Source organism: Plecotus auritus (genome assembly GCF_963455305.1).
Source record: "Plecotus auritus genome assembly, chromosome: 7".
NCBI lineage: Eukaryota > Metazoa > Chordata > Mammalia > Chiroptera > Vespertilionidae > Plecotus > Plecotus auritus.
The window spans coordinates 67092819-67103885 of record NC_137774.1 but is presented as its reverse complement, the minus strand read 5'-3'; the positions used below and the strand labels follow the sequence as shown (position 1 = coordinate 67103885).

The window sequence follows — 11067 nt, the reverse complement described above, 5'->3', positions numbered from 1 at the left end:
TGCCATAGGCATGAGACCCTAGAGCTCAGCAGGGAGACCACAGCCTGGTTTTGGTGGCAGAGGTGGCAAGAGTAGACCTGCTCAGAGGCCACAGGCCTGGACCTTATGGTGCTCGTTTGGCTAGGAGGCTGGGTTGGGATCCATGAGCTCACCTCTGCCAGCAGGTTGATGGATAACGCCCTGAATTAAAACCACTCCATAATATGTCCACACATCTGGCAAAAAAGAAAAAGGAAGGAAGGAAGGAAGGAAGGAAGGAAGGAAGGAAGGGAGGGAGGGAGGGAGGGAGGGAGGGAGGGAGGGAGGGAGGGAGGGAGGGAGGGAGGGAGGGAGGGAGGGAAAGAGAGAAAGAAAAGCCACTCCTCCTTCATCTCCATGCCAGTAAAGTCACACCGAGCACTGCCTGGGTTGGGAGGAGGGAAGGATCTCTGTCTCTTTATTAAAGCCTTGGTTTTCGGGCGGTGTCCTTGCCAGCTGAGAGTGGAGAGGTATGTGATGGTTCCAGACATTTGGAGGCTTCAGGGGTGATGCTGCTCATGACTGGCAGTCCCCCACAAACGGGAGTGATTAATGAGTTGTGAAAGAGGAGCTCTGAGGCATGTTGTAGAGGGACCGAATGGGGGAGGGCATGAGGGGCCGAGAGCAGCACCAAAAGGGGTTGGTATCATCCTCCAGAGGTCAAGCTGCTAGGCAGAGCTCCCTAGAAAATAAAAAGAGGCTGTGACTCTTTAGATCCAAAGTGCATGGTTCTTTATCCTTCCATCCTTCCCCCATCCATCCAACCCCTACCCCACCTATCCATCCATCCATCCACCATTCTGCTTCCATCCATCAATTCATTCACACATCTACCCAACATTCCCCATCCATCTTTCCACTCATCATCTGTCTGTCCATCCATCTATCCCTCATTCACCCCCCCACCCATGTCTCTACCATCTAATCACCCACTCCCACCCCCATTTAAACTTGAAGGCAGGCACTCTATTTGGCTCACACCTATACTCCAGCTCCTAGAGTAGTGCTGGCACACAGTGAGTGCTTATTAAACTGATGAATTTATCCACCATGTATTTATTCACATATTTACTTACCCTCCCCAATCTATTCATCCATTCCCCCACCCAACATTTTCACCACCTACAATTCAAAGATCTGTAAGCTTCCATGTTCTTTCTTGAGCATAAGGAAAAAGTCTCTTGGGACCACTAGGGGCCAGCAGGTGGATGAAGGGCTGTTATTTAGCTCAGGATGAAATCCCCAATGAAGTATCATTTGGGAAGGAAGATAAACTACTATGTGGGCAGGCAGTACCCTCACAGGGCATTGTGTCCAAGGTTCCCATCTGACACATGGGGCAGGGGGCAGCAACTTGTACAAGGCTATCAAGTAAACAACAAATTAGCTAGTCAGGCCCAGGCTTTCATGCTACTTGAAGCTGCTTCCAACACCAACTGGGAGAGCAAATGTCCCAAAGGCACTGGAGTGAGATCCTGGAGGACAAGAACAGAGGCTGGTTGCGAGCTGTATTTGCCTCTGCTCTTGGTCGTGAACCTTTGAAGCAGCAGCCTCTGTCAAAGACACAACTATTCCCATGGCCTGCTGGACCTGACACATACTGACACTCAATAAACATTTGGGCCCTAACCGGTTTGGCTCAGTGGAAAGAGCGTCGGCCTGCGGACTCAAGGGTCCCAGGTTCGATTCCAGTCAAGGGCATGTACCTTGGTTGCGGGCACATTCCCAGTGGGGAGTGTGCAGGAGGCAGCTGATCGATGTTTCTCTCTCATCAATGTTTCTAACTCTCTATCCCTCTCCCTTCCTCTCTGTAAAAAAAATCAATAAAATATATTTTAAAAAAACAAACAAAACATTTGGTGACTATCAGTTTTTTTCCTGCCTTCTTCATGAATCCCTCTCTTCCCCTCTGCCAGTCTCTTTAAAAAAAAAAAAAAAAAAAAAAAAGTATTGATTTCAGAGAGAGGAAGAGAGAGAAACATCAATAATGAGAGAATCATTGATCATATATGCCTCCTACACACCCACCACTGGGGACCGAGCTCACAACCCTGGCATGCGCCCTGACCAGGAATCGAACTGTGACCTCCTGGTTCATAGGTCAACATTCACTCTGCCAATCTCTTAAAAGGAGATGTTCCCCAAGCTTCCATCCTCAACACCCTCTTCTTATTCTGTACACCACCTCCCACCCTGCCCAGGGCAACTGCAAGGGCAACTGCACACCCTTCAAATGCCACCTCCCTCCTAGATCAGACTGCTTCAGTGAGTTTAAAGCCTTATTTCCAACTGTCCACAGGGTATTTACACCTGGAGTTCCTATGGGCACCTCAAACCCAATCTATTCAAAGGCGGGAGGATGACTTCCATGCTCCAAGAGGACTGAGAAGGCTGGCATGACCGAGAGTGGAGTAAACCAGGGGTGCAGTTCTAGGCAATGAGGTTGGAGGGACAATGGGTGGGGAGGAGAGAGTTCATGTAGCGCCTTGTAAGCCATTGAAGGACTTCGGCTTTTACTCCGAAATGGAAACTACTATAGAGTTCTGATATCAGACTTAGATTACAAATCAGAAACCCAGTCATCTGATTTCTGTATCTCCCCCCGCCCCCCGCCAATATTTCTAATCAATTACCAAACTCAATCTTCCTGGTCTTTATTTTTCTTATTTTTTCAATTACAGTTGACATTCAATATTATTTTATATTAGTTTCAGGTGTACAGCATAGTGACAGTTATATAGACAGTTATGTAAGTTACAAAGTGATTCCCCCTGGTAAGTACCCACCTGGCATCATATATTATTATTGACTATATTCCCTATGCTGTGCTTTATTTACATCCTTGTGACTATTTTTTAACTACCAATTTGTACTTCTTAATCCTTCACCTTTTTCAACCAATCCCCCAAACCCTCTCCCATCTGACAACCCTCAGTTTGTTCTCTGTAACTGTGAGTCTGTTTCTGCTTTGTTTGTTCATTTAGTTTGCTCTTTAGGTTCCACAAATAAGTGAAGTCATATGTATTTGTCTTTCTCTGACTGACTTATTTCACTTAGCATAATACCCTCTAGTTCCATCCATGTTGCAAATGGTAAGATTTCATGCTTTTTTTTATGGCCAAGTAATATTTTGTTGTATATATGTACTAATCATCTATTGATAGACATTTAGGTTGCTTCCATATAATGCTGCGGTGAACACAAGGATGCATATATCTTTTCAAATTAGTGTTTTTGATTTCTTTGTATAAATACCCAGAAGTGCAATTGCTGGGTCATAAGGTAGTTCTATTTTTAATTTTTTGAGGAACCTCCATACTGCTTTCCATAGTGACTACACCAATCTGTATTCCCACCATCAGTGCACAAGGGTTCCCTTTTCTCCACATCCTGGCCAACACTTTGTTGATTTACTGATGGCAGCCATTTTGACAGGTGTGAGGTGATATCTCATTATGGTTTTAATTTGCATTTCTCTGATGATTAGTGTGACTTCATGTGTATGTCTCATTCGGGTCTTCTGCTCATTTTTCAATTGGATTGTTTGGGTTTTTGGTGTTAAGTTGTAAGAATTCTTTATACATTTGGGATATTAGCCCCTAAATTAGCCTCTTAATTGAATATATCCTTGGTGAATATCTTCTCCCAATAGATAGGTCTTTTTGTTTTGTTGATAGTTTCCTTTGCTGTGTAAAAACTTTTAGTTTGATGCAACCCCATTTGTTTATTTTTGTCTCCCTTGCCTGAGGAGATATATATATATATTTTACTAAGTGCAATGTCAAGAGTTTGCTGCCTATGTTTTCTTCTAGGAGGTTTATGATTTCAGATCTTAATATTTAAGTCTTTATTCCATTTTGAGTTTATTTTTGTATTTGATGTAAGAAAGTAGTCTGATTTCATTTTTTTGCATGAATCTATCCAGTTTTCCCAACACCATTCACTGAATAGCTTTTCATTACTCCATTGTACCATATAGGCATGGGTTTATCTCTGGGCTTTCTGTTTCAGTGACCTAGATGTCTGTTTTTATGCCAGTACCATGCTGTTTTGATTACTATAGCCTTGTAGTATAGTCTGGTATTAGGTAGCATGATACCTCCAATTTTGTTCTTCTTTTTCAAGACTGCTGTGGCAATTCAGGGTCCTTTTTGGTTCCATATAAATTTTAGGATTATTCTAGTTCTGTGAAAAATGCCATTGGTATTTTGATAGGGATTATATTAAAAACAGATTGCTTTGGTTTGGTCTTTATTTCTTTTATCTGCCCTTGCTTTCATCTCTACTATCACTGTGACAATTCAGGACCTAGTCATCTTTAGCTTAGTCTCTTGGAATAATTTCTAACTGGCCTCCCTGCCTCGGGTCTCTCCCCTTTCCAATTCACTTTCCCCACTGACCACCAGAATGACTAATCTCAAATTCCAACTTCTCTTGCTCAAATCTCTTCAGTGACTCCTCGGCTAGGAAAACATCTATGGATCTTGCTCTGGCCAGTGTTCTCAGTGGGTAAAGCATTGGCCCACACACCAAAGGGTTACTGATTCGATTCCTGGTCAAAGGCAGGTACCAGGGTGGCAGGTTCAATCCCCGGTCCCTGGTTGTGGTGCTTTTTGGAGGCAATCAATTGATGTGTTTCTCTCATTTAGACGTTTCTCCCCTCTCCACCCGCCACCCCCCCCCCCCCCGGCCCCGCCACACACACACTTCCATTCGCTCTAAAAATCAATGGAAAAGGATTGGGTGAGGATTAACAATAAATAAATAAATAACTATGGATCTTAAGGCACACATAAGGATCTTAGTAAGTTCTCTTGATTAGTCCCTGGCTATAAAGGTCTCTTAATATACTCCCTGACTACCTTGCCTGGATACTCCAACAGTTTAACTACTCTAGTCTCACCTCTCCCCTGCCCTAGGAAGACGCACACACATATACTCACACTCACTCTACTGAAACTCGCCTTTGCTCACACAAGCCTGACACTTGGTATAAGCCCTACCTACTAACACATTTTCCCCTGGAAAATTCTTTTTGTAGTGTCACCTCTTTCAGGAAGCTCCATGATTCCTTTTGTTTCTGTCCCAACTGAGCTGGGATAAGTGCTCCTCTTGCTGTTTCCATCTCTGTTACGGGAACTCACTAACCCATATTACATTGTAATTGGCCATACACGTAACTGGCCCCACACTAAACAGTGAACTCTACAAGAGCAAGGACTGTATCATTCCTTTCTGTGTCCCAAGTTTGGTTACTACTGAATGACCTCGTCATCTGGGGACCCTGTACATACCTGGTCATGATGGGATGGCAGAAGGTGTGCCTTGGTGCAGGTATGGTTCCTGTCAGAGCTAGAGATGGTGGAAGGGAAAGGAGAGGGATGAGAACTCTGAATTCTAGGGTCAGCGCAGAATAGAATAGGAATGCAGGGTTTAAAAATCCCCCTGCCCTGACTGGATGTTGTCAAACCCTCGCTCTCTCCCCACATAGGCTCTTCTTTCTCCCAGAACAATGAGCATCTCCCTTGAACCCTCACTCACCAAGTGTCAGTGCCTTGGGTCTTGGTGAAGAATTCTGGAAGTAGAGGCCCCAGTCAGAGAAATGACTATCCCTAAATACATAGCCACAAACAGATGCAGCTAGGGAGGAGGGGCTGAGGTGATTCTTAGCTAGTAGTGAGGAGTGGGTACTGGTTAGTGGAGGCAGTCTGGCTGTGAGATGGGGGAGATAGGGGAGATGAGCAGATTCCTGGGGAAGTCAGCTATGGTTGGGAGGGAGTCAGGAACTGAACTAGAGTTATGGGAGAGTCTCGGGACACAGTGGTCCTGACATGGGGGGAATCACCATGTTTGTATATCTGAGTCTCTTGGTCTTGTGTCTGTTTTGCCTTGGTGGGCACAGGGTTCACGTGGTAGCCAGCAACAAACAAGGCCTCATCCGTGAGTTCTGTGCTGATCTGGGTCAGGAACTCCTCAGAACGGGATAATGAAGGCTTCTGCTAAAGGGAAAGTCAGAAGGGCTCAGCCTGGGAGTTCCTACAGGGGAGTACTGGGTCGTGGCTCCCAGACTTCGGGCCCTGAATCTAAGGAGTTGAAGCGCTGGGCCCTGAGATTTGGCCTAAAAGGCCCTGTAAGTGGGGGACAGTCTCTGGGGCCTCAGGGCCTAGTGCTGGGGTTAGAGTCTCTTAGGGGGAGTCTCGTGGCCCTCAGCCTAGGCCTCTCTACTTCGGCTCACCCCCATCTCTAGAACTCCCCTCCAATGCTCACCGAACCTCCACCCAAGGACGTTGCAGCTTGAGACAGCCCGCTCCCCTTTCTCTCCTTATTCCTGGTAGGAGAGGCTTCCATCCCCTGGGGACAGTTGGAATCTGTGTTAGGTTGAGAAACCTGCCCACTTCCTCCAAACCCTTCCAATACCATTCCCCAGGCCCAGATTTAAACCAGGCCTTTAGGTAAAAAACCATCCTGTCTCCGTAGTTCTCTGGGGAAGAAAGGGGAGGTAAAAAATAAAATAAAATAAAATAAAAACCGTTGCCTTAAATCTTCCTGGGGTGAGAAGTGGGGTGGGAAGTTCCACAATAATCCCCTCCCCCCTATCGCCGGGGGGCCTCTCTTTCCTTCCCACCCACAGCCCTTCCCAAAACAAGGCAGCCGACTGGCCGCCCCCGACCTGGCAGACGGGTTGAGATCTTGGGCTACTGGGCAGGAGGGAAGAGGGGGGGTTTAAGGGCTCTATTACAGGTCGCTGGGGACGGGGAGTTGGAGTGGGGAAGGAAGGTAGAGGTAGGAAAGAGGGGGACCCAGCGGCGGCGCCGCTGCCCGTTCCTATAAAACCCTTGGTGTTTGCGGGGTTCCGTTGCCAGGAGATCAGGGATTCCAGAACCAAAGGCCGGGAGGGGGCGGGGGAGCATTTTCCCGGCGAGTCGCGAGCGCTCCTCCGGCTTCTCCTCCACCCACCTCAGGTCCCTGCTCGGGGGCGGTGACCCCAGCGACGGAGGCTGGAGAAACCGGCGCAGCACTTAGGGTGGAGTCTGGGACCTAATTCTCCCACCACTAGGGGCACGCGAGGAGCAGCCTCGCCCCAGGCCGCCCTCCAGCCGCTCTAGCCGCCACCAATGAGGCGGGGAAAGAGGGGCGGGGAAGAAGACGGCGCGGACTGTACTACATAACCTCGCCTCCGGGGACGCGCAGACTCAGGAGGACGGAGTTTTTTCTCCTTATCTTTGTCTCCAGGAAGTCACACCCGCCTCAGAAAGCAAAGTATGGATATTTATCTAGGCCTCTACTCTTTGGACCTCCCCTTCTCCGTTCCTTCCTTTGCCCCTTCTCCTCCCTCTGTATCTTGGTACGAGCCGATGGAAAGGGGCGGAGGGAGGAAAAGGAAAAGGAAGCGGGCAGGTCTTAAAGGGGCCGCAGCCATTTTTTAAGGCCTCTTTTCCTTTCTCCAATTTTGGAAGTACGAGCTCAGAAGAGTAGATTCTCGGAAGCTGAGCACAACTGGAGCAGGAGGGACCGCAGCTGGAGACTGCGGCGCCTGCGGGGCGGGCGGAGGCGAGGGTCCGCCCATAGGAAGGGCGGGGTGTGCGCGCCCCCTGCGCCCCGCTCACATCTGGGGTGGCCCGGGCCCCGGCGGGCTGCGAGCTTTAACATCTGGGGCCGGGCGCGGGCAGCGGGGTGTTGCGCGCAGTTGGTGCCGCCGGTGCGCCGGGCAGTAGGGTGAGGCCGCGCGGCGGGGCTGAGACAGCTGGCACCTCCGGATCGGCCCGGGGCGGCAAGGGAGCCGCCGCGATGCCAAGCGAAAATATCTTCCTGTTTGTGCCTAACCTAATTGGTGAGTGCTGCCCACGGCTCCGAGCCGAACGGCAGGGAGAGGGGCCTTGGGCAGCCTTCCTGATCCCGCCCTATCTGTCTCCCCCGTCCCATCCCAAGGTTATGCCCGGATTGTCTTCGCCATCATTTCTTTTTACTTCATGCCCTGCTGCCCCCTCACGGCCTCCTCCTTCTACCTGCTTAGCGGACTTCTGGACGCTTTCGATGGATATGCTGCTCGAATCCTTAATCAAGGTGACAGACAACTCCTCCCAGCCAACCTTGAGGCACAACAACCCACTGCTCCCTTTTCCTGCCTCCTCGGGACCTAAGGGTGGGCAGGTACTCTGGAATCAAAGGACGCTGTCATTCTCATCTCTCTAAAGCAGAACTGAATGGCCTGGTTTTGTAGAAGGGATTTAAGCTAGCTGTTGAGAACCCACTGATAGTGAGGGGCATGTAATAGCAAGACTGGATTGGCAGTGACAGTGCTGGAGGTCTTTGAGTTAATATCATTCAACAGGTGTGTACTGGATGTCTGCTGTGTGCCAGGCACAGCAATCCCGATTCCAGCAGGCCTGTTAGAGGGAAGGTGGAGAGGCAAGGTGGCTTCTGGAGGGTTGAGTCTGTGCTCCAGGCCCACCTCCAAGACTTCCCTTACGACTTTGAGTCTCCTCGTCTTGAGACCTGGGCCCTTGGTTCTGGGATTGATGAGTTGTAAATTTGCTTTTTCACAGCCCCCCACCCCCACCCCCCAACCCCCCGCTGTCCCCCACCTCCACTCTCTCTCCACACTCCCATGCCTCCTCATTTCATGCCATGGTGGCCCTTGTCCATTGACCTTGCACCCTGTGGGGCGCAGCCTGCTTTCCTTCCCAGGCAGTGGATGGTGGACATTTTTCATCTTCTTTGAGACTTTGCATCAGATCCACTGCCCCCTAACAGTTTCTTCCCAACTAATAGCCCCCGTTTTTCAGGGACCCGGTTTGGGGCCATGCTGGACATGCTGACGGACCGCTGCGCCACCATGTGCCTGCTGGTCAACCTGGCCCTGCTGTACCCTCGTGCCACCCTTCTCTTCCAGCTCAGCATGAGCCTGGATGTGGCTAGCCACTGGCTGCACCTCCACAGGTCTACAGCTCTGGGGGTGTTGGCCTGCTGAAGGGAAGGGGTGAGACTGTCTGGGAGGGTGTCTGGGATGGCTGCAGGCTTCTGAGAGGTCTCCTTTTCCACTTGCTTTGAACAACCATGGGCATGTCCTCTCTGGGTGAACTTCAGTTTTGTTTACAGTTGGATTAAGCAATCCCTAAAACTCTTCTGACTGGATAGTTAAGGCTTCCAAATAGCTAACAGCTCTTGGGAGCGGGAAGGGGGCTTTTGAATGTGGCATTTGAATGCTGGCTCTGTCCCCAGCTAGGTAATTGTGTGGCTTTGGGCCAAACAGTGGTGCTCAGCTGGGCTCCAGGTCCTCCTCTGTACAGCAGAGGCAATCCCAGTACCTTCCTCGTGGAGGCTGTTATGAGGATTAGGTGGGTGTCAGTGGTAATGAACGCTCACGGATTCCTCTGCTTTCTCCCCAAGTTCTGTGGTCCGAGGCAGCGAAAGTCACAAGATGATCGACCTGTCGGGAAACCGAGTGCTTCGTATCTACTATACCTCCAGAGTGAGCATTTCCTCCCCACTTACTTACTCAGTTTGTTCCAAACCCTGGGCTGTGCCCTGGTCCCAGGGGAAGAGAGCCCTATAAGCTGAGGTATGGGGGTGGGGAGGACCTGGGAATTGTTTCAGGCAGTAGGTGGTTTTTGAAGAAAGAAGTAATATCCTGAGGTTACTCTTTGTTCCTCCCTGCCAGCCACACCCTTATTTCCCCAGTACAGTTCCAGCTCCTCATCCTCAGAGAGATTGGCCCCCGCTCCTGTGTGTGTGTTGGGGGGCGCGGTTTGCACACTGCCCCACCCTCTTGTTTAAGCAGCCCTTTTTCTATTTGTGCAGCCTGCTCTGTTTACCCTCTGTGCTGGAAATGAACTCTTCTACTGCCTCCTCTACCTGTTCAGTTTCTCCGAGGGACCTTTAGGTAGGAGATGAGGGACAGGGCTGGAGGATGGGGGCGGTTCTGGCCTGCCCAAGGAGATGAAGGCCAAAGACTCGTGGGTCCTCTCCCTCACCTGCAACCCATTTTCTCAGCATTGCCCTTGCTCCCTTCCCACAGTTGGCTCTGTGGGTCTTTTCCGAATGGGACTGTGGATCACCGCCCCTATCGCCTTGCTGAAGTCCCTCATCAGTGTCATCCACCTGATCACAGCCGCCCGCAACATGGCTGCCCTGGATGCGGCAGACCGTGCCAAGAAGAAGTGACCTTGGAATTCCAGCCTCTGGCGGCCCACCTGCCCTGGGAGTCTCCTGTGTCACACGGCTCCCCTCTTCCTCCTAGGAGGTCCAGGCTCATGTCTTCCTAATGTGTTGTTCAACCCGCTGGAAGTGGGTCAGCCTCTTCAGTGATGTCATGTTCTCCAAACTCCAGAAGGCCAATCCCACCCCTGGGCTCCAAATCAGGAAGGATACTCTGGAGACTCCGCCCACACAGGCAGTGCTTCCGGGGCACCAAGGGGCTGGTCTGAGGGCTGGGCATTGTCACCCCTGCTGGCTTAGCTCTGGGGTCAGGCTTGGCCTGAGACTGTAGGGACACTTGTGTGAGGGAGATGGGATAAGGGCCAGTGTCCCAGAAGGCAGGGTAGCTGAACTCTGCCCCTGGCCAGAGGAAGCCTGCAGATACTGTGGCTGGGCACAAGGAGCTGCCTGGGTCCTTCCCCATTGCAGCGTCCTCTGTCCCGTCGGTCCTAGCTCTGAGAACTTGGATAATAAAGGCGGGCTTCACTATCCTGGACTTGCTTCCCTGTGAAATACTCTTGGACTGGGCCCTGGGTTGAGGGGAGCTTGGGGAAGAAGGAAGGTCCCTCAGGCTGCTTCTCCCTCTGTGTTGACTGGTAGCTCCTTCCTCTCATTCCGCAGAGACCCTCCCTGCCACCCAAGGTCACGCCATGTCCTCTTGCCCACCTGCTTCATTTCCTCTACGACACTGTCATGAGCTGTCTGCATTTATTAGTATACCTGGTATTTTCTATCCCCTAGAATGTAAACTCCACAAGGGCACGGGCTTTTCTGGTTCCTTCTCTATCCCTCCAGTGAAGATTAACCTTAACCTGGCCTATTGTAGCTGCTTAATAAATATTCACAAGTAGA

At 50.3% G+C, this 11067-nt stretch overlaps 2 protein-coding genes across 3 annotated transcripts; one reads left to right on the top strand and one right to left on the bottom strand.

Moving 5' to 3' along the window:
* Nucleotides 1-355: 355 nt before the first annotated feature.
* On the bottom strand, nt 356-7668 carry LOC308252663 (uncharacterized protein; the record flags this gene model as incomplete). Its single annotated transcript, XM_080677423.1, has 6 exons — nt 356-700; nt 5313-5370; nt 5560-5593; nt 5864-6014; nt 6976-7049; nt 7626-7668. 6 exons carry the CDS (start codon nt 7666-7668, stop codon nt 665-667), a joined length of 396 nt encoding a protein of 131 aa, XP_080533549.1. The 3' UTR covers nt 356-664.
* CDIPT (CDP-diacylglycerol--inositol 3-phosphatidyltransferase) lies at nt 7386-11067 on the top strand. 2 transcript variants are annotated; one of them, XM_080678510.1, is made up of 6 exons: nt 7386-7849; nt 7948-8082; nt 8805-8958; nt 9409-9490; nt 9820-9901; nt 10037-11067. In XM_080678510.1, exons 1-6 carry the CDS (start codon nt 7807-7809, stop codon nt 10180-10182), a joined length of 642 nt encoding a protein of 213 aa, XP_080534636.1. In that variant the 5' UTR covers nt 7386-7806; the 3' UTR covers nt 10183-11067. The 2 variants fall into 2 exon arrangements, with proteins under 2 accessions (XP_080534636.1, XP_080534637.1); XM_080678511.1 differs by having other exon boundaries at nt 7429-7849; nt 9800-9901.